This window comes from Bufo bufo, chromosome 1 (genome assembly GCF_905171765.1).
Source record: "Bufo bufo chromosome 1, aBufBuf1.1, whole genome shotgun sequence".
NCBI classification, from domain to species: Eukaryota; Metazoa; Chordata; class Amphibia; order Anura; family Bufonidae; genus Bufo; species Bufo bufo.
This window is the reverse complement of record NC_053389.1, coordinates 761,780,278-761,804,027: the sequence shown is the minus strand read 5'-3', so window position 1 is coordinate 761,804,027 and position 23,750 is coordinate 761,780,278. Positions and strand designations below refer to the sequence as shown.

The window sequence follows — 23,750 nt, the reverse complement described above, 5'->3', positions numbered from 1 at the left end:
TCTTGGCGATATGCCACCAATGTATGAGGTGTGAATATCCCTTTAACATGTTTGCTACCCCAGGCCACCAAGTAGTAACCATTGCTTCAACGTTGGAACACCAAGGAGTAATTAAACCCTTCAGTGCTCTCGACATGTTGTTACATAGAAGGCATATGCCCTGTCTGCCGATGCAAGTCTTAAAAATACCATGTTATAGCATGGTGCCCCCTATAGTCCAAATAATATGTTAGATAACACGTTCATGATACCGTGATGGCATGGACTTGTGCCCAGTAAAAGCCATATCAATACACTGGAAACATGTGGCATGAGATAGAAGCTTTGTGCACTTCGGGTATAAGACCAGGAAAAGAAGGAGCTAACCCTGCTGTATGCAGATCGGCACGGGGGGCGAGGTTCTCCTCTATACGCAGGTAGCGTCGCTGAGTTCTTACCTTTATAATTTTGGTAAATCGGTTGGATAGATCACATAAAATCCTAATTTCTGTACACTGGAACTATTCTTACCAACCTAAACAAGAAAGCGCAAGTTCCTACGTATAAAATCTTTAATAAATTCTGCTTTTCGCTTCTCTTACAGTCATAATAGGGAACACAGAAAATAGACTTGTGAGATGACGACATAAATTATCTAGCTCAATGACCCCTCCGATCCATCAAGAAGCATGGCAGCCATTATTGCAATTCTGCCAGTCTGCCACTGGGTGGCGATAACTCCCAGCCTCTTATGAATACAGAGGGTCTGTAACATACAGCTCTTTTAGTAGTTATAGACTTTAACGTTAGAAAAGTGTCCTGTACGGGTGGAATCGGTATGTGTTCTCCCTGTGAGATGTCCTCTTTTAGAGGGGAAGGATTCCAACTACCCCATTAGCTTAGCTAAATCTCAATTCACTAGATATTCTCCGGATCCATCCAAGGAATGTAGTGGAGTGTTACTCTGGAGGTTGTTGGGGTGCAGCATTGTCCTCGCCACCTCCTGTCTAGCTCAGTACATCCTGCAATGGGTTTGCATCTGAAAAATGTGAATTAAATGTTCATGCCCATTTGTCACCTAGGAGATCAATCAGTGCCAGGCTCCTCGGGACAGTCTCGACAAGCGTGAGGAGCACTTCCGGATGGTGATGTAATAGCAGGAGAGAGAGCGACATACTATGACCAGGATCTTGACAGCAGTGGTTTAGCCCTTAGAAGATCCCTCTCACCAGTGTCCTTGCACTTCCTGGGACTAGACACAGATGTAGATGGGAAGCAGCGGATACACCCCAGGGGTGGTGCAGGGGTTCAGGTAACTTAGTAGCGTCCAGCCTTGGCATCGCCTATAGCACCCCAGACATCAAAGACAAACTCATCTGGGAAAGCGAAGTCCCCTAGCGTGCGGTCCAAGGCCTGGGAGAAGTCGTCAGGGTTCTGTTTATCCATGCCCAGCTCCACCATGGTGCCAGCTGCAGGAGAGGGTAAAGAAAGGTCAGATTACTGCAGAATATCTGGCACAGATTTCATATCCAATCATCCAATTACACTAAATTAGATAAATGATGGATCAGGGGAAAAAAAAAAACAAACAAAAAAAAAAACATGAGGCGGTAATAATACGGAGCTGAACTGTACAGCTGACGGTTTACCCATCAGGGACCATTTACTACAAACATGTGCTCCAACCCCGCCAGATACCTGCTCTCATCATCCATCCATAGTTCACTGCAGCACGACTCACACGGATAGCTTGATCGGAAATTTAATTAGTCAAATTTGTATTTTAGAACATATGGCTTGTACTTCGTATTACTGCACCTCAGCTCTGCTACATTAGTCCACGGCTATAATTTGAAGAGGAGCTGCCACCTCTCCTGACACGTCTGTTTTATTAACTACTTGCATCTCCCATGTAATAACCATTCTGGAGCATCTCTTCTTAGGACTCTATGTTGTGCCATTCCTTTAGTATACCGTCTAGAAGTTATGAATGAATTAGTAGCCCTCTGCAATGAAAGTCCAGATGGGTGTTACCAGCTGGGGGTGTGTCCCTGCACAGTCTGACATTGTCCAATCGGTACTGCCAGAGTCAGACGGTGCAGTGACACCCCTCTAACTGGTACATCCACCTGGACACTCATTGCAAACTGCTAGTAATTCATTCATAACTTCTAGTAGGAATAATAAAGGAATAGCAGAACATAGAGCTATAAGAATAGATGCTCCAGATTTGTTATTACATGGGGGATGCAAGTGGTTACTAACACAGACATGTCAGGGCAGCTCCTCTTTAACCACCTCAGCCCCCAGTGCTTAAACACCCTGAAAGACCAGGCCACTTTTTACACTTCTGACCTACACTACTTTCACCGTTTATTGCTCGGTCATGCAACTTACCACCCAAATGAATTTTACCTCCTTTTCTTCTCACTAATAGAGCTTTCATTTGGTGGTATTTCATTGCTGCTGACATTTTTACTTTTTTTGTTATTAATCGAAATTTAACGATTTTTTTGCAAAAAAATGACATTTTTCACTTTCAGTTGTAAAATTTTGCAAAAAAAACGACATCCATATAGAAATTTTGCTCTAAATTTATAGTTCTACATGTCTTTGATAAAAAAAAAATGTTTGGGTAAAAAAAAAATGGTTTGGGTAAAAGTTATAGCGTTTACAAACTATGGTACAAAAATGTGAATTTCCGCTTTTTGAAGCAGCTCTGACTTTCTGAGCACCTGTCATGTTTCCTGAGGTTCTACAATGCCCAGACAGTACAAACACCCCACAAATGACCCCATTTCTGAAAGTACACACCCTAAGGTATTCGCTGATGGGCATAGTGAGTTCATAGAACTTTTTATTTTTTGTCACAAGTTAGCGGAAAATGATGATTTTTTTTTTTTTTTTCTTACAAAGTCTCATATTCCACTAACTTGTGACAAAAAATAAAAAGTTCTATGAACTCACTATGCCCATCAGCGAATACCTTGGGGTCTCTTCTTTCCAAAATGGGGTCACTTGTGGGGTAGTTATACTGCCCTGGCATTCTAGGGGCCCAAATGTGTGGTAAAGAGTTTGAAATCAAATTCAGTAAAAAATGACGAGTGAAATCCGAAAGGTGCTCTTTGGAATATGGGCCCCTTTGCCCACCTAGGCTGCAAAAAAGTGTCACACATCTGGTATCCCCGTACTCAGGAGAAGTTGAGGAATGTGTTTTGGGGTGTCTTTTTACATATACCCATGCTGGGTGAGATAAATATCTTGGTCAAATGACAACTTTGTATAAAAAAATGGGAAAAGTTGTCTTTTGCCAAGATATTTCTCTCACCCAGCATGGGTATATATAAAATGACACCCCAAAACACATTCCCCACCTTCTCCTGAGTACGGAGATACCAGATGTGTGACACTTTTTTGCAGCCTAGGTGGGCAAAGGGGCCCATATTCCAAAGAGCACCTTTCGGATTTCACTCATCATTTTTTACAGAATTTGATTTCTAACTCCTTACCACACATTTGGGCCCCTAGAATGCCAGGGCAGTATAACTACCCCACAAGTGACCCCATTTTGGAAAGAAGACACCCCAAGCTATTCCGTGAGGGGCATGGCGAGTTCCTAGAATTTTTTATTTTTTGTCACAAGTTAGTGGAAAATGATGATTTTTTTTTTTTTTTTTTTTTTCATACAAAGTCTCATATTCCACTAACTTGTGACAAAAAATAAAAACTTCCATGAACTCACTATGCCCATCAGCGAATACCTTGGGGTCTCTTCTTTCCAAAATGGGGTCACTTGTGGGGTAGTTATACTGCCCTGGCATTCTAGGGGCCCAAATGTGTGGTAAGGAGTTTGAAATCAAATTCTGTAAAAAATGACGAGTAAAATCCGAAAGGTGCTCTTTGGAATATGGGCCCCTTTGCCCACCTAGGCTGCAAAAAAGTGTCACACATGTGGTATTGCCGTACTCAGGAGAAGTTGAGGAATGTGTTTTGGGGTGTCTTTTTACATATATCCATGCTGGGTGAGATAAATATCTTGGTCAAATGACAACTTTGTATAAAAAAATGGGAAAAGTTGTCTTTTGCCAAGATATTTCTCTCACCCAGCATGGGTATATATAAAATGACACCCCAAAACACATTCCCCACCTTCTCCTGAGTACGGAGATACCAGATGTGTGACACTTTTTTGCAGCCTAGGTGGGCAAAGGGGCCCATATTCCAAAGAGCACCTTTTGGATTTCACAGGTCATTTTTTACTGAATTTGATTTCAAACTCCTTACCACACATTTGGGCCCCTAGAATGCCAGGGCAGTATAACTACCCCACAAGTGACCCCATTTTGGAAAGAAGAGACCCCAAGGTATTCGCTGATGGGCATAGTGAGTTCATGGAAATTTTTTTTTTTTGTCACAAGTTAGTGGAATAGGAGACTTTGTATGAAAAAAAAAAAAAAAAAAAAAAATCATCATTTTCCACTAACTTGTGACAAAAAATAAAAAATTCTAGGAACTTGCCATGCCCCTCACGGAATACCTTGGGGTGTCTTCTTTCCAAAATGGGGTCACTTGTGGGGCAGTTATACTGCCCTGGCATTTTCCAGGGGCCCTAATGTCTGGTAAGTAGGTAAATGACCTGTGAAATCTGAAAGGTGCTCTTTGGAATGTGGGCCCCTTTGCCCAGCTAGGCTGCAAAAAAGTGTCACACATCTGGTATCTCCGTACTCAGAAGAAGGTAAGGAATGTGTTTTGGGGTGTCATTTTACATATACCCATGCTGGGTGAGAGAAATATCTTGGCAAAAGACAACTTTTCCCATTTTTTTATACAAAGTTGGCATTTGACCAAGATATTTATCTCACCCAGCATGGGTATATGTAAAATGACACCCCAAAACATATTCCCCAACTTCTGCTGAATACGGAGATACCACATGTGTGACACTTTTTTGCAGCCTAGGTGGGCAAAGGGGCCCAAATTCCTTTTAGGAGGGCATTTTTAGACATTTGGATACCAGACTTCTTCTCACGCTTTGGGGCCCCTAAAATGCCAGGGCAGTATAAATACCCCACATGTGACCCCATTTTGGAAAGAAGACACCCCAAGGTATTCAATGAGGGGCATGGCGAGTTCATTGAAAAAAAAAAATTTTGGCACAAGTTAGCGGAAATTGATTTTTTGGATTTTGTTCTCACAAAGTCTCCCTTTCCGCTAACTTGGGACAAAAATTTCAATCTTTCATGGACTCAATATGCCCCTCAGCAAATACCTTGGGGTGTCTTCTTTCCAAAATGGTGTTATTTGTGGGGTGTTTGTACTGCCCTGGCATTTGAGGGTCTCCGCAATCATTACATGTATGCCCAGCATTAGGAGTTTCTGCTATTCTCCTTATATTGAGCATACGGGTAATGAGATTTTTTTTTTCCGTTCAGCCTCTGGGCTGAAAGAAAAAAATGAACGGCACAGATTTCTTCATTCGCATCGATCAATGTGGATGAAAAAATCTCTGCCAAAAAAAGAAAAAGGAGGGGAAAGGCGTCTGCCAGGACATAGGAGCTCCGCCCAACATCCATACCCACTTCAGCTCGTATGCCCTGGCAAACCAGATTTCTCCATTCACATCAATCGATGTGGATGAATAAATCATTGCCGGGATTTTTTTTTTTATATATACAAAGTGTTTGCCAAAGTATATGAACACCGCCACCTCCTCAGCTCATATGCCTCGGCAAACATATCTTTTACTGCAGAGGAGAAATCTCGTCTTGCAGCGCCGCATACACCGACTTGCGTGTAATCTGACAGCAGCACAATGCTTCTGTCCGAATGCACATCAGTGCTGCAGCTGGTCGATCGGTTGGTCCACCTGGAAGGTAAAAAAAACAAAACAAAAAAGAAAAAACCAGGCCGCAAAGCAATAACTTTATTAACTTTAGAACAGAACATATTAACTTTTTTAAACTTTTTTACTTACCGGTAATTTTTTTTTTGTTTAGTTTTTTTTACCTTTATAGAACAAACCTCTCCTTCCCCATGGGACAATGTGCAAAGCGCAAATCGCCCAAAGATGTGGCGAAGTACGTTATGCACTTTATCCCAGGTGAAAGGAGAGGTTTGCAGCAGCTGAGAGTAAAAGGGCCCTAATAGCCCTGTGTGCCTGTCCTGTGAGATGCAATCCCTATGCTAGGTGTACCTGTGTGTGGTACTTCCGGAAACACTCTCCATAGCATAGGGCAGGGTGGTCAGCACAGTCAGGACAGAAATAGCGGGTGTCACGCCTTATTCCACTCCTGCTACAGACACGACATCTTTTTCGGGGTGACGGTTGGGTTGAGGTACCAGGAACGACACTGGGGAAATGTCGCTCGTGTAGACGGCTAACTACACTGGTGGATGGGGCCACGGAACCTCCTGGGTAAAGGAGGTTCTCGATGATCTCTTCCTGGAATTTGAGGAAAGATCGTGTTCTCCCAGCCTTACTGTAGAGAACAAAACTATTGTACAGCGCCAATTGAATTAAATATACAGACACCTTCTTATACCAGCGTCTGGTTCTGCGGGAAACTAAATACGGAGACAACATCTGGTCATTGAAGTCCACCCCTCCCATGAGCGCATTATAGTCGTGGACACAGAGGGGCTTTTCAATGACACGGGTTGCTCGCTCAATTTGGATTGTCGTGTCTGCGTGAATGGAGGAGAGCATGTAAACGTCACGCTTGTCTCTCCATTTCACCGCGAGCAGTTCTTCGTTACACAAGGCAGCCCTCTGCCCCCTTGCAAGACGGGTGGTTACAAGCCGTTGGGGGAAGCCCACGCGACTAGTTCGCGCGGTGCCACAGGCGCAAATCCGTTCTAGAAACAAATGCCTAAAGAGGGCCACACTTGTGTAAAAATTGTCCACATAAAGATGGTACCCCTTGCCGAATAAGGGTGACACCAAGTCCCAGACTGTCTTCCCACTGCTCCCCAGGTAGTCAGGGCAACCGACCGGCTCCAGGGTCTGATCTTTTCCCTCATAGACACGAAATTTGTGGGTATAGCCTGTGGCCCTTTCACAGAGCTTATACAATTTGACCCCATACCGGGCACGCTTGCTTGGGATGTACTGTTTGAAGCCAAGGCGCCCGGTAAAATGTATTAGGGACTCGTCTACGCAGATGTTTTGCTCGGGGGTATACAAATCTGCAAATTTCTGGTTGAAATGGTCTATGAGGGGCCGAATTTTGTGGAGCCGGTCAAAAGCTGGGTGGCCTCTGGGACGGGAGGTGGTGTTGTCGCTAAAATGCAGGAAACGGAGGATGGCCTCAAATCGTGCCCTGGACATAGCAGCAGAGAACATGGGCATGTGATGAATCGGGTGCGTTGACCAATATGACCGCAATTCATGCTTTTTTGTCAGGCCCATGTTGAGGAGAAGGCCCAAAAAAATTTTAATTTCGGAAACTTGGACTGGTTTCCACCGGAAAGGCTGGGCATAAAAGCTTCCCGGGTTGGCGGATATAAATTGTGTGGCATACTGGTTGGTCTCTGCCACGACTAAGTCCAAGAGCTCCGCAGTCAAGAACAGCTCAAAAAATCCCAGGGCCGAACCGATTTGAGCCGTCTCAACCCGAACTCCAGACTGGGCGGTGAAAGGGGGAACTACAGGTGCGGCTGAAGTTGGTGACTGCCAATCAGGGTTTGCCAGCACCTCAGGGATTCTAGGGGCTCTACGGGCCTGTCTTTGCGGTGGCTGCGACGGGGTAACTAGTGCACGTGCCACCGTACCAGCTTCAACTGCCCTTCTGGTGCTCGCCACGTCACCATGTTGTACGGCAGTGCTGGTACTAGGTCCAGGGAGGGCTGCGCTGCTGGTGTATGCCTCACCACGTGATCCGGCAGCGACAGCCCCACTCTGCTGCTCTTGAAGCGGATCCTGCATAACCTGTGGTCTAGCGACATGGGGCCGGGTACGCCTGGTGCTGCCAGGGACCTCCACCTCCTCGTCCGAACTTTGGGTCAGAGAGCCACTGCTTTCCACAGGTTCATATTCTGACCCGCTAGATTCATCAGATGAGGGTTCCCACTCCTCATCCGACTGGGTCAGAATCCTGTAGGCCTCTTCAGAAGAATACCCCCTGTTTGACATTTTGGACTACTAAATTTAGGGGTATTCCCTGAGACTACCCAAGAAAAAAAGCAAACCTGTCTTACAAAGGGGAGGCTAGCGAAGTACCGGAGGCCGCTGCGGTTGATAAAAAATATCAAAACTGATTTTTTTATCGCCGCAGTGCGTGTAAAATGAATGTGCAGTGATCAAAAAATATATATTTTTTGTCACTGCGGTGGGGCGGGCGTGGGTGAACGCACGTGTGGGCGACCGATCAGGCCTGATCGGGCAAACACTGCGTTTTGGGTGGAGGGCGAACTAAAGTGACACTAATACTATTATAGATCTGACCGTGATCAGTTTTGATCACTTACAGATACTATAAAAGTACAAATGCTGATTAGCGATACGCTATTCAGCGAATAAAAGTGACTGCGGTGCGGTGGGGTGGGCGCTAACTGACGCTAACTACCTAACCAAGGGGCCTAAACTATCCCTAAAACCTAACAGCCAATACTAGTGAAAAAAAAAAAGTGACAGTTTACACTGATCACTTTTTTTCCTTTCACTGGTGATTGACAGGGGCGATCAAAGGGGTGATCAAAGGGTTAATTGGGGTGCAGGGGGGTGATCTGGGGCTAAGGTGTAGTGTTGGTGCTACTCACTGTGAAGTCTGCTCCTGTGCTGGATCCAACCGACGAAAAGGACCAGCACAGGAGCAGACAAGCCATATAACAGATCATATTTACTAATATGATCTGTTATATGGCTTGTGATTGGATTTTTTAAAAATCGCCAGCCTGCCAGCCAATGATCGTTGCTGGCAGGCTGGTGACTAACTTGTTCTTTAACTTTTGCCGGCCCGCGATGCGCATGCGCGGGCCGGCTTGGAGCGAAATCTCGCGTCTCGCGAGATGACGCGTATATGCGTGACTGTGCGCAGCGCTGCCACCTCCGGAACGCGAATCTGCGTTAGGCGGTCCGGAGGTGGTTAAAGGGGTTATCCTAGAAAAGATAATGATGACTTATCTTCAGGATAGGTCATCATTATCACATCAGTGGAGGTCCAAGTCCCAGCGACCCTGCCGATCCGCTGTTTCGGGGAGCCGCTGTGCTCAATGGAGCTCTGATGAGTGATGCAGACTCCAGGCAGCTTACCAAGCACAGCGCCGTACATCGTATAGTGGCCGTGCTTGGTATGGCAGCTCAGCCCCACTGACTTAAATGAGGCTGAGCTGCAACTAGGTCATGTGACCGATGTACGGTGATGTCACTGGCCTAGAAGAGGCTGCAGCACTGTACAACCACCCCCTAATCCAGCAGTGGCGGCTGTGCTTGCACACTATGGGGCTTTTTCCTATAGTGTGCAAGCATGACCACCGCTCCTTGATTACAGGGTGGTTGTAACGCATGGGAATGAGCCGGGTATAATGTGATGGAAAAATGAAGCAATATGGACAATCACAATACATTAGTAAGTGCCTTGTATTAACTTTCTCTACATGATAAATGCCTCTTGCTGAGGTGAGAGGACCCCTTTAATCTCTGACTCCTCGCTAAGTTCAGATCGGACCCATTTCTGGCTGTAAGGCATCTGGCTGCATCATAAGCCCTCCTCCACTGTCCTGTCGGCAGTAGGAGAGCCGGAGAGCTCTAAACCCTTAGACACTGCTCAGAGGTTTATAACCATTTATGGCGCAGCCTTTTTTTTTTTTTGAGCATTTTAGGTGGACTTCACCTCTTCTTCCCCTAGTAATCAGCAGTTACATCAGGCATCCTCAAACTGCGGCCCTCCAGCTGTTGTAAAACTACAACTCCCACAATGCCCTGCTGTAGGCTGATACCTGTAGGCTGTTCGGGCATGCTGGGAGTTGTAGTTTTGCAACAGCTGGAGGGCCGCAGTTTGAGGATGCCTGAGTTACATCATCAGTTTAACAGGCACACGGTTAATACACTCACCCAGATCACTGTCTCTGATCCCCATATAACTCTCCAGCAGATCGTCCACTTTCTGAATGGCTTTCTCCTCAACGACGGAAACCTGGACACGGGGAAAGGATATGTATCAGAGCCCAGTCTATCCCCCCTATATTACACACATTACATTTATCTACGCCCATCTCCAATCCCTCCACCACATACTTCAGTACACAGACCCCACCTCTCTCAGCAGCTCCTCCACGGTCGGTGGGCCCTTGGCTCTGAGGCGTAACGTTCCTTTACCTGATGATACCGCAGCGCTGGTAGCGGATGAGCTTGAGCGCTGACCAATCATATCTGAGAAGGAACAAGACGGTAAATACGTGCTGGCGATTACACACGCCTTATCTGTGCACTTTGCACATAATTACTGCCACTTATCGGATGAGAGAATACTGCGCTATACAGTCACATCACAGAGTACAGGCGCGAGCAGACACTAGGGGTGTCAGGACTGAAATGGGCAACCCCGCTGCTTTGAAAAGAAAATGGACCAGAGGATCATAGTTGTGGGAGAAACAGATTCCACGCGGATGGAAAGTTGTAGGTTTTTAGAGGACAGAACATGGACAAGTTTTACATCGACTGAATGAGCCCTTACTCCTATAATATTATCCACTGGACAACGGCTGTTATAGCAATGCCCATACCGCCAGTCACATCGGGGCCGCTATATAACAGTACCAGCCTTACAAACATCACTGTATCTAATTAATAGACATATAATATTCATATGTTGTACAGTTCTGGGCTCCTGTGAACAAGGCAGACATAGCAGAGCTGGAGAGGGTCCAGAGGAGGGCAACTAAAGTAATAACTGGAATGGGGGGACTACAGTACCCTGAAAGATTATCAAAATTAGGGTTATTCACGTTAGAAAAAAGACGACTGAGGGGAGATCTAATAACTATGTATAAATATATCAGGGGTCAGTACAGAGATCTCTCCCATCATCTATTTATCCCCAGGACTGTGACTGTGACGAGGGGACATCCTCTGCGTCTGGAGGAAAGAAGGTTTGTACACAAACATAGAAGAGGATTCTTTACAGTAAGAGCAGTGAGACTATGGAACTCTCTGCCTGAGGAGGTGGTGATGGTGAGTACAATAAAGGAATTCAAGAGGGGCCTGGATGTATTTCTGGAGTGTAATAATATTACAGGTTATAGCTACTAGAGAGGGGTCGTTGATCCAGGGAGCTATTCTGAAGTCTGATTGGAGTCGGGAAGGAATATTTTTACATAAAGTGAGGAAAAATTGACTTCTACCTCACAGTTTTTTTTTTGCCTTCCTCTGGAACTGGATGGACATATGTCTTTTTTCGAATATGTTACAATCCACATCAGTGCCCATGAAATCAGCTTCCCGGCATGATTATTCCCGAGATCACTCAGAGAGATGGGAGTTGTAGTTACACAGCAACACGTTCATGGATCACATCCAGCATCTGGACCTGCCACCTACCCGGCATTTCTGCTAGGCGTATGGATAGGACACCTGCACGTGGTGTAGATTACTGCTCACACCGAACACCATCATAGTATTTCAATGTATTGTATAGAAAACGTGGCCGAGTGAGGTCAGCCCAAACCTGCTATTCGGACAGCAGAATATAGCACTGAAAGAACAGGATGTTTCAGTCCTTATGGACCTTTCTTAACATATATATATATATATATATATATATACACATACATATATATATATACACACATACATATATATATATATACACACATACATATATATATATACACACATACATATATATATATATATATACACACATACATATATATATATATATACACACATACATATATATATATACACACATACATATATATATATACACACATACATATATATATATACACACATACATATATATATATACACACATACATATATATATATATATATATATATATATATATACACACACATATACATACACACACACATATACATACTGAAACAAAACATGAATAATTCTCGTCATCCATGTTATTTCATGACATAATAAGCCATGAAGCGATGCTCAAAGCACCAAAGGCAGCAATGCAATGTAATAAATCAAAATTACAGGGATAATTAGCTTAATGACCCGATCTTAAAATGTCCAAGAAATCAGTGTAGCAGCACTAAAGATGGGAAATTCTATGAATATACAGTAATTAGTTATGTGAATGTAAGTAGGTCTCTGTCAGATCCATGGCTACTGCTGAAGATTCAGTTCACTGAGCAGGTACATTAGCTGGCTGGTATAATAGGCCAGGGTTGACTTTACCACCACAGTAACCAAGCAGAGATCAGGGTGCCCCCCCCCCCTACTGGCCACAAGGGGTTAACTGGAAAAAAAAAAAAAAAGGTAAAGGGCGGACATACTGCCTGTACAGCTGGTTTGGCTGCACAAGGTCCCCGGGGGTGATGGGGGCCCTTTTCAACTGTAGAGCAGTAGCAGAACTGCCCCCAAGTGGGGATCAGAGGGCCCAGATGGGGGTGCAACTTAGCAGTGTTAGCAATGCCATGGGGGTGGAGCTTAGAGTGCAACAGGGGCCCCGAGAAATGCTGATCTGATACTGATTGCCTACCCTGAGGATAGGTCATCAACATTGTACTCCCAGAAAACCCCTTGAAAGCCACATTCAAGGCAAATCACAGAAGAATCGAGCGGCGTCCGCAATACTTGTAACCAGAGCTGCCTGCAATGGTCCGGCTGAAAGCTGGATCAGAATGGAGACACACCCTGTAAGTGCTTCAATGAGAGATACGTACAGTAGCGAGAATAGATAATCATCAGCCATAAAACAGCAAATCAGACCAGAAGCTGAACCAGCACAAAGCAGTGCGGCCAAGTACAGCGTTGGGTGTGACTGGAGCATACAACAAGAGTTTACTTAAGGAAAAGTGACTGCAATGTAACGTGGAAATGTAAATTTAAAGAAATTCACTTTAAATGGAAGCGGTGACATTGACAATTCAATCCTACCTGCAGGCAGCATGTTGTAGAGCCGGAGGAGCTGTGCAGATTGATGTATAGTTTTATGGGCCAGGATTCAGTATAACTTGTAATTCACTGATCTACATCTCTGATCTTTCCATACTTAGGAGTCCAGTGGGCGGTCCTACTCAGTGACTGACAGTGTACATGAAGAGAGAGCTGTCAGTGAGTAGGACCGCCCACTGGACTCCTAAGCACAAAACGAGCAGGGATAGAGAGCAAGAAATTACAAGTTGCTTTCCCATAAACTAGGCATCAGACTGCTCAGCTCCTCCTGCTGTATAACTGCTGTCTGCAGGCTGTATTGAATTCTCAATATGGAAGGATGCCTTTGAATATCTCAAATAAATGTCTACTAGATCCCACGTTTTTGTGATATTATATAAATTTTATCCCAAAAACAACATAGGAAGAAACATGACCTTACCTCTGAACTAGGGCTGCACGATATGTGAATTTTGTGCGATTGCGATTAGGGCCCTAAAAATTGCGATAACGATGTGCGATGCAATATTTTAAGGGAATTGTGCTAGAGGTCTATTTGCTTGGATTTTCCCATATGAGCCGCTGACGCGGCTGGGTATGACGCTGTTATGTGGGGGATCTGTGGAGGACGCTGTTATGTGGGGGATCTGTGGAGGACGCTGTTATGTGGGGGATCTGTGGAGGACGCTGTTATGTGGGGGATCTGTGGAGGACGCTGTTATGTGGGGGATCTGTGGAGGACGCTGTTATGTGGGGGATCTGTGGAGGACGCTGTTATGTGGGGGATCTGTGGAGGACGCTGTTATGTGGGGGATCTGTGGAGGACGCTGTTATGTGGGGGATCTGTGGAGGACGCTGTTATGTGGGGGATCTGTGGAGGACGCTGTTATGTGGGGGACCTGTGGAGGACGCTGTTATGTGGGGGACCTGTGGAGGACGCTGTTATGTGGGGGACCTGTGGAGGACGCTGTTATGTGGGGGACCTGTGGATGACGCTGTTATGTGGGGGACCTGTGGAGGACGCTGTTATGTGGGGGATCTGTGGAGGACGCTGTTATGTGGGGGACCTGTGGAGGACGCTGTTATGTGGGGGACCTGTGGAGGACGCTGTTATGTGGGGGATCTGTGGAGGACGCTGTTATGTGGGGGATCTGTGGAGGACGCTGTTATGTGGGGGATCTGTGGAGGACGCTGTTATGTGGGGGATCTGTGGAGGACGCTGTTATGTGGGGGATCTGTGGAGGACGCTGTTATGTGGGGGACCTGTGGAGGACGCTGTTATGTGGGGGATCTGTGGAGGACGCTGTTATGTGGGGGATCTGTGGAGGACGCTGTTATGTGGGGGATCTGTGGAGGACGCTGTTATGTGGGGGATCTGTGGAGGACGCTGTTATGTGGGGGATCTGTGGAGGACGCTGTTATGTGGGGGATCTGTGGAGGACGCTGTTATGTGGGGGACCTGTGGAGGACGCTGTTATGTGGGGGATCTGTGGAGGACGCTGTTATGTGGGGGATCTGTGGAGGACGCTGTTATGGGGTGGATCTGTGGAGGACAGTGTTATGGGGGATCTGTGGAGGACACTGTTATGGGGGATCTGTGGAGGACGCTGTTATGTGGGGGATCTGTGGAGGACGCTGTTATGTGGGGGATCTGTGGAGGACGCTGTTATGTGGGGGATCTGTGGAGGACGCTGTTATGTGGGGGATCTGTGGAGGACACTGTTATGGGGGATCTGTGGAGGACGCTGTTATAGGGGATGTGTGCTATGACACATAGGGCCATGAGGGGGGGGGGCAGCATAAGACACATAGCATCTTATGCTGGTCCCTCTCATGGCCCTATGTGTCCCCTCATGTGTCCTAAACTGCGCACATAACTGGCTTTGTGTTAAGTATTTTACTAGTGTGTGAAACAATCTCTCTCCTATTGATAACATGGCCGCCTCTGTTACTCACTGTCACTATAAATGCACTGCAGCGAGCGGCAGCGGGCCGGCCGGCGCGTGACTGACATCACTTAGTAACGCTCCTCCCACTTCAGGAAGCAGGAGCGTTACTAAGTGACGCCGGCCCGCTCGCTGCATTGCATTCATCATGACAGTGAGTACAGAGGCTGGACCTGTTATCAATAGGAGAGAGATTGTTTCACACACTAGTAAAATACTTTACACGCAAAGCCAGTTATGTGCGCGGGGCCCTTTCATATATAATCGCGGCATTTTCGGGTCGGCCAAATCGCCATATCGCATTTGCCGATTATCTTTTCGATTTATCGTGCAGCCCTACTCTGAACTATGCCCTCATTAGGATTGCTAACAGGAGGTCCTCTGGACTCCTTCCTATACCTCCCATTCTCCATATTGCACCTCACTGTGTACATCCGATTGTGATACGAACCCCCCACCCCCATCCCTCCTGAGCACTGCAGACTATGGATCCTGCAAACTGTTGGGATTTATGGAAGATATGATGTATTTGCACCTTTCAGATCATATCTCAATATCACCAGTACTGACCAAAGAAGCCATGGCTGTTTTCTCTAAAGGTAAATGTGGAAGGCATTAGCTTACCAAAGGCTTTTCTGGGTTCACACAGCTTCACTGTGAAGGCTCTTCCTCTGGGCAGTTCCTTCAGAGTTCGCGCCACTTCAAAGTGGCGGCTGCCCACTAGATTCTTCCCGTTAATGGATTCGATCATGTCCCCGACGTTGATGAGCTGCATCCGGTGTATGATGCTGCCTTCTTTAATACGCTGGAGATACAGCACAGGTCACAGTTTAGAAAGTCTGGGGTAAATCATACAATAGACTTGAATAACTTGGACTTACTATACTACCTTGATGAAGGCGTAACCGGCGCCGTTATCTGTGATGGTAAGGCCCAGCGAATCCTCAGACTTATACACCTCGAGCTCCTTTTTCTGGCCACGTATGTGAGCAAAGATGAAATCCTCCAGGCCTATCTGACCCCCAAGAAGCTTGTCCATGTCCAGGCGGTGAGTGTTCAACGTGCAGAACATTACCTGAAAGTCCCAGAGGGAGACTAATGGTAAGTATCAGCAATTACCGCCTAGGGCAGGCATGCTCAACCTGTGGCCCTCCAGCTGTTGTAAAACTACAACTCCCACAATGCCCTGCTGTAGGCTGATAGCTGTAGGCTGTTCAGGCATGCTGGGAGTTGTAGTTTTGCAACAGCTGGAGGGCCGCAGGTTGAGCATGCCTGGCCTAGGGGAATGCAGGGAAGACACAGACTGCGCCTCCTCTGCACTATCCAGAAAGGTGGTCATTTAACAAGCCAAGAAAAGTCATAATTATACGTTACACTCATGGAGCGAGTGGAGACACTGCCTGCCCTGTGATGACGCTGGCGGAAATGATTGCTTACACCGTAAACACAAGCTATTTAATGCACAAAGAGCGGTGGCAATCACAAAGCAGGATGACACGATATGTTGCAGGAAAGGAAAGTCGTCTCATATCTTCTTCCAATAACACTAATTACCATCAGCTTCTCTATAATGACGGAGGCAAGTCTCTTTGAGACCTCGTTAGACGCGTACTTACCTCACTCGTGGGTATATTAAATGCCTCTGCTATCTTCGCGTATAACTCCTTCACATTGCTGAAGCCTTCAATCCTTCCGGTAGGGCTCCCGTGAGCCAGCTGTGCATGGAAAACCAGGCGAGGTCGAAGGGCAGGAGCAGGGGGTGGAAGGCCTGGTATCTGTGGTGAATGAGTGCCGCCAGATACACTACCAGCATGAGATATTCCCAAAGCGGTGCGCTCGCCCACGTCGTCTTCCTCCATGAGCGGAGAAGCCTTCTTTCTTCGACCCAGGCCCAGCGGCATTGGGACTCCTTTGTAGTGGACAATCCGTAACAATGGACTGTGGGGAACAATGGAAGACTAAGTACATTTATGTCTATAGATGGAAACTTTGCAGATGCAATATATATACTTAGAGAGCCAATGACAGGCCAATCTGAGTCCTGAATGGCCGTTGTAGAAGTTAGAAGCCTAAGGTAGCTCAGCAACAACTACTGTGGGAGCAGGTCTGCAGGTCATGCTGATGGCTACCCAGCTTTCCTAGAAGCAGAAACTAAAGCTGGCCCTCCACTGTCGTTCATTTTCCTTCCAAGCCCTCCATACATGAATGCTTGGCCGAGCATGCATGAAGAGGGGGAGGGGGAGCGGCTGCTAGGCACCTTTGGCTGTGCAATATCTCCAGAGAACAAGAGGATCAGGCAAGGAGAAATACAAAACCAGCCTCACCCTTTCCATGAGATCTGCCACTGGGGTAGTCGGGACACTCCCATACACCTTAGATGGTTGGCCAGACCCACTGTAATCCGCAGGGTCCATCAAAATTAATCTAATGTGTATGGCCACCTTAAAGAGAGTCTGTCAGCAGTTTTGACCATGCTAAACTGCAGACAGCGCTAGGTAGGGGCCTGGGAGAGCAGGACAAACATACCTTTTGTGGAACTTTATTATCAGGAGTAGTCTGATTATGAAGGTTCATTCGGCCAGATTCTGCTCTTGCAAGTGCACCAGAAGCGGAGATTCACTGTGCAGTGCTCTCTGCATTAAAAGGGTTAACCCGGCATTTAATATTGACTACCTATCCATAGCATAGGTCAGAAAATATCAGATTGGTGGGGAGGTCCATCTTCCAGCACCCACGCTGATCAGCTGTGTGAAGAGGCTGCGGTGCCCTGGTAAGCGATGAGGCCTCCTCGCAACGTACCAAGAACAGCGCTGTACAATGTATAGTGGCTGTGCTTAGTATTGCAGTCCAGGATCACTTGAATGGGACTGGGCTGCTCCTAGGCCACATGATCGATGTCACTGGCTTAGGGCTCGTTCACACGACCGTTGGTGTCCTGTGCCCGTGCTGTGAACCGCGAATTGCAGTCCGCAATGCACGGGCACCTTCCATGGGGCAAGCGCATGGGGATCGCAAACGCATTCACTTGAATGGGTCTGCGATCCCTCCGTTCCTCAAAAAGATAGAGCATGTTCTATCTCTTTGCGGTGCGGAGGCAGTAGTGCTTCCGTAGTGTTCCGTGCTTCCATTCAACATCTCCAGATTTGCGGATCCATTGAAATGAATGGGTCCGCATCCGTGATGCGGAATGACAACGGAAAGGTGCCCGTGTATTGCGGAACCGCAAATGCGGTCCGCAATACGGGAACGGGACACCAACGGTCATGTGAACGAGCCCTTAGGAAGATGATTTAGCACTCACCTTAGTGCTGTAGTCTCTTCAAACAGCTGATCGGCGGGGCTGACAGGAGTCGGACCCCCACTAATCAGATACTGACAACCTGTCCTGAGGATAGGCCATCAATATCATAATCTCGGACAACCCTTTTAAAAAGGTTGTGTCCTGGGTGTTTATATTGATGACATGTCCTTAGGATAAGTCATTAAAATGAGATCGGTGGGGGTCCGACGCCCAGCGACGCCGCGATCAGCTGTCCTCAGCAGTAGCCAGCACTGGAGGCAGTAGGTCTCCGGGTTCTTGGATTGAGCACACAGATTCGTTAATGGGTGTGTGAATAGCCCCACTGACTTGTATGGCTCCCTGTGCCGCCTGTTTTTCACTGGTGAATGCGGTGCACCCCGGGCTCTGTACTCGCCGCATCCTGGTCCTCGACCGCTCGTCAGGTCACAGCACAATGCAGCAGGGAGAACAAGAAGAGAGCAGTACGAGAGGAGCGGCGGTGGAGGCCGGAGACGGAGGGGTACGTTGGTTTATTTTTTGTCTCTCTGATCTGAGGTCTGATTAATATGGGGGATGGGGGTCATCAACATGGAGGTCTGATTAATATGGGGGTCATCAACATGGAGGTCTGATTAATATGGGGGTCATCAACATGGAGGTCTGATTAATATGGGGGTCATCAACATGGAGGTCTGATTAATATGGGGGTCATTAACATGGAGGTTTGATCTGAGGTCTGATTAATATGGGGGTCATTAACATGGAGGTCTGATTAATATGGGGGTCATCAACATGGAGGTCTGATTAATATGGGGGTCATCAACATGGAGGTCATCAACATGGAGGTCTGATTAATATGGGGGTCATCAACATGGAGGTCTGATTAATATGGGGGTCATCAACATGGAGGTCTGATTAATATGGGGGTCATTAACATGGAGGTCTGATTAATATGGGGGTCATTAACATGGAGGTTTGATCTGAGGTCTGATTAATATGGGGCCTTATTAACATTGGGGTTCTGACTGGGGGCCCAAGTTAAGATCTGATGAAAAATATATTTTTCCATATTTTAAGCCTCTAAAACCTAGGTGCGTCTTATGGGCAGGTGCGTCTTATAGTATTGAGTATTGCTACAGGTCAGAACATTTCCTGACAGATGATACGGTATTTGGAGAACTCGGCTCGTTCATTACACAAGTATTTACTGCAGGCGGTAACACTCGCCCAATGTGTGTCAGCAGAAAATAATGAACAAATTGAATACCGCCCAGATATGCAACGTACAGGAGGTAAGTATATACAGCCAGCATGTATACAGCAAAAACCAGAGGGCTCAACATAGATAGATAGATAGATAGATATGAGATAGATAATAGATAGAGAGATAGATAGATATTAGATAGATAGACAAGCTAGTGGAAAATTAAAAAACAACACCTGGGAAACTTAATGCAATTGACCTGACACTGACAGAGTTGACAATTGACGAGACAGGGTCATATCGCTCCTTACTGTGATACAGGAGGCCACTCTGGCATGGTGACGTCATACAGATGCTGGATCTCCTCCTGTGGTGATTACAAGACACTACTTCATCTTGGACTTGTAGTTCAGCCAAGATGGTTGTTGGCTGTTGTGTATGAGAGATCCGTCACTCCATCCAGTCCCAGACATTCTCCATGAAGAAGAGATCTGGTGATGGAGTTGGCCAGTGAAGCTGCTGGAGAACCTCAAGAGCACGTTGTGAATCGTGGGCAGTGTGTGGCGGGCGTTATCTTATTGGATATCTTTTAGGCAGTAGGACTGGTTCCACGATGTCCTGGACATACCAAAGTCTGGTCAATGTTCCCTCAACAATACCAGATGGCAACAGCCATGGTAGGTAACAGACCACCACACCATGACACCCGGTGTTGGTCCTGTGTGTATTTCCACAGTATGCGTGATCGTAGTAGCGACCTCTTCAGCCCTCCTTTGAACTCTGATGTGGCCATCATTAGCTCCAAGGCAGAACCTGCTTTCATCACTGAACACTATAGTTTACCATGATGGTGACATCAAAGTTCACAGGAGGCCTGGAGAGCGCCTACTGCCATCATGCATGGTGTGGAGACACACTGGACCATGGTGTGGGACGCCATTAGTTACCATAGCCGTTCCCATCTGGTATTCATGGAGGTAACATTGGCCATCCTTTAGTATGTCCAGGACATTGTGGAACCAGTCCTATTATCTTTTTTGGAGAGACATGGGGGGGAGATTTATCATCTCCCTTGCGCCTGAAAAGTGGCATTAAAAAGTCGCAAGTGCGACTTTTAAAAAAACTTGTTGCATCTATCATTTTTACGCCGTCCTCGCCACTTTCCTTAAAGGGGGCATGGTAAGAGCGGGAAGGGGGCAAGGTAAGAGCGGGAAGGGGGCATGGTAAGAGCGGGAAGGGGGCAAGGTAAGAGCGGGAAGGGGGCATGGTAAGAGCGGGAAGGGGGCATGGTAAGAGCGGGAAGGGGGCATGGTAAGAGCGGGAAGGGGGCATGGTAAGAGCGGGAAGGGGGCATGGTAAGAGCGGGAAGGGGGCATGGTAAGAGCGGGAAGGGGGCATGGTAAGAGCGGGAAGGGGGCATGGTAAGAGCGGGAAGGGGGCATGGTAAGAGCGGGAAGGGGGCATGGCAAGAGCGGGAAGGGGACATGGCAAGAGCGGGAAGGGGACATGGCAAGCGGCTCCGACAAATTTATCTTCATTTACACCAATTTTCTGGTGCATGCTCCATCTTTTTTGCGGGGCTGCGGATCGGAACTACGGATGCGGACAGCACACAGTGTGCTGTCCGCATCTTTTGCTGCCCCATTGAAATGAATGCGGACCCAAAAATACGGTCGTGTGAATGCACCCTTAGGGCTCATGCATACGACCGTATGTATTTTGCGGTTCACAAAAAAACAGATCCACAAAAATACGGATGACGTCCGTGTGCATTCCGTATTTTGCGGAACAGAACAGTCAGCCCCTAATAGAACAGTGCTATCCATGTCCGAAATGCGGACAATAATAGGACATGTTCTATATTTTTTCCGGAACGGGAAAACGAACACACGGAAACAGAATGCACATGGAGTAACTTCTGTTTTTTGTGGACCCATTGAAATGAATGGTTCCGTATACGGTTCGCATATGTCCTGCGGACACGGAAAGAAAATACGTTTGTGTGCATTCCGTTCAGTATCCATCAGGATGTCTTCCGTTCAGTCCCTCTTACGGTATTTGGCTGGAGAAAATAGTGCAGCATGCTGCAGTATTTTCTCCGGCCAAAATCCGAGAACACTTGCCGGAATGCCAGATCCGCCATTAATATGTATTAATGCCAGATACGGTACCAAGTGTTCTGGAAAAACGGATCCGGTTTCCCAGTCTGCGCATGCACAGACCTGTAAAAATGTGAAAATAAATAAATACCGGATCCATTTTTCCGGATGACACCGGAGAGATGGATCCGGTATTTCAATGCATTTGTCAGACGGATCCGCATCCGGATCCAGGAACCTCTAATGCTAGTGTGAAAGTACCCTGCTGTGTCTAGTAAAAATAAAGAAAACATTCAATTCTGGTGTTGCTTACAAGCATGTTTGCAGGGTGGTGTTTTTTAGTTACACTTTTCCGACTTTTTTTCCCCTAGAAGACTATGGAAAAATGTCTAAAAAGGAAGCATGAAAATGAAGCTAGCAAAAAAAAATAAAAAAAATGCTAGCTCTTAAAACATTAGAGCGGAGATTTATCAAGACACCACGCTTTCTGCTCCGGTCTTGAAATCCCCTCCGCCATCGGAGGAAGCGCCATTTTTACGACAAGGTGCAGGCCTCGTCATAAATTAGACTCATCCTCTTGCAGTCCGTGTGCCCAAATCTACAACAGCTCAGACCTGATGTAAATGAAGAAAAACCTGTTGACGCCGATTCACACGCCGCCTTTAGAAAGAGTGGAGAGGGTGACGTAAAACTGATAAGATAGATAGATGGATGGATGATAGATAGATAGCTGCATTTCCTCGTGCTTCGTGGTAGTGAATCAATTTTTTCCTGAAATGGTGTAAAAACCACAAAAAAAATAAAAATAATAAAATCAGACTTACCTCCACCGTTTACTCGCGACATCTGGATTGAAGATCTCGCACAAAATCCTGTGCGCGGTCAACATAGGATGTAACCATGCCGGCGATATTTTGCACCAGATCTTCGATCAAGATGGTGGCGGCCGGCCCGACGCGAGTAAATGCAGGAGGTAAGTGATTTCATTTATTTAGTATTTTTATCAGTTTGACGCTGTTTTTACTCTCCGATGCAGCAATCAGCTATGAACGTGGCATCTTAGGGGTACAATGACGGGGAGCGGCGTAAACGCACCCGCCACTTACAAAAAAAAAAAGAGCAATTCATCACAAAGTAAAATTTTTTTGCGAAATTTGTAAAAGTAATTTTTCAATACTTCGCTCATCACTAAATCATAGAGCGGCCACCCAGTACACGCTATAGACTTACAACACACGGTGACATAGGTCTGTGACCACCCCTTAACACCTGTCACCCTGGGCAGGAGTCTAAAAAATGCATACATGCAATATATAAACTGCACACACATATTATACAGAATAATAAATAACCTGACTGTAAACTGCAGTGAGTGTGTACCTACTAATACACACACTGCGATAATAACCGCACAATAAAAAGCAGACGTATATGAATGAGCTCGCGGAATGGGTTATGTTCACACCTTTCTCGTTCCCCGCTCCTGCTGTCACCGGTCAGTATCCCGGGGCTTCCGCCTGTGCCTGTCGCTTCCCTGTCCCGCTTCCGGTTTCGGTGACTCTCCCCACATTAGTCACAAAGGGCGGGGTTACAGGAGGGGGAAAAAAACACTGTGTCAAGCCGTAACCAATCATAGAGGCAGGCTAGAGTGGGCGTGGCAACCTGTAGGCTTGCTCTGTAGTAAAGGCGGCTGTCAATAAAGCTTGTTTAGAAGGCATTGGTTAGTTAGAATGTGGTAGTTTAGCTCGTTGCCATGGTGAGGGCGATAGAGACGGGCAGGCTGCTGCCGCCATTTTGTTAGTTGTAGGAAGGAGAAATGGCATCTTTATGGAAGTTAATCTTATTTCAGTCACAATGTCATTAATAATGCAATAAATATTTTTCAGTTATGTGATAAAGACGCTTTAATAAACTAATTCTGCTAAAACATCTTTTTTTTTTTGTATGGTGAACTTCATTCCCATCCTTCCACTGGCTGTGAATTTGTATAATCGTGGTCCAGTCAAAGTGGTAGATGTGAAGTGTCCATAGCTCATGGTGTAATGGAGTGATCAGGCCTTTTTGACATGAGCAAGTTTTCCGTAGGGGACGGGGTGCAGTGCGTGAATTGAACGCATTGCACCCGCACTGAATCCTGACCCATTTATTTCTATGGGTCTGAGTACATAAGCGTCGATTTTT

General features: G+C 46.5%; 1 protein-coding gene across 1 annotated transcript; it reads right to left on the bottom strand.

The window, feature by feature from the left end:
• Nucleotides 1-542: 542 nt before the first annotated feature.
• LOC120986218 (PDZ domain-containing protein GIPC1-like) lies at nucleotides 543-23,129 on the bottom strand. Its single transcript, XM_040414656.1, has 7 exons — nucleotides 23,035-23,129; nucleotides 16,603-16,924; nucleotides 15,876-16,061; nucleotides 15,611-15,791; nucleotides 10,233-10,348; nucleotides 10,031-10,112; nucleotides 543-1,448 (listed from the first exon to the last, which is right to left on the bottom strand). The coding sequence occupies exons 2-7, from the start codon at nucleotides 16,885-16,887 to the stop codon at nucleotides 1,297-1,299; spliced, it is 1,002 nt and encodes a 333-aa protein (XP_040270590.1). The 5' UTR covers nucleotides 16,888-16,924; nucleotides 23,035-23,129; the 3' UTR covers nucleotides 543-1,296.
• Between the last annotated feature and the right edge of the window lie 621 nt (nucleotides 23,130-23,750).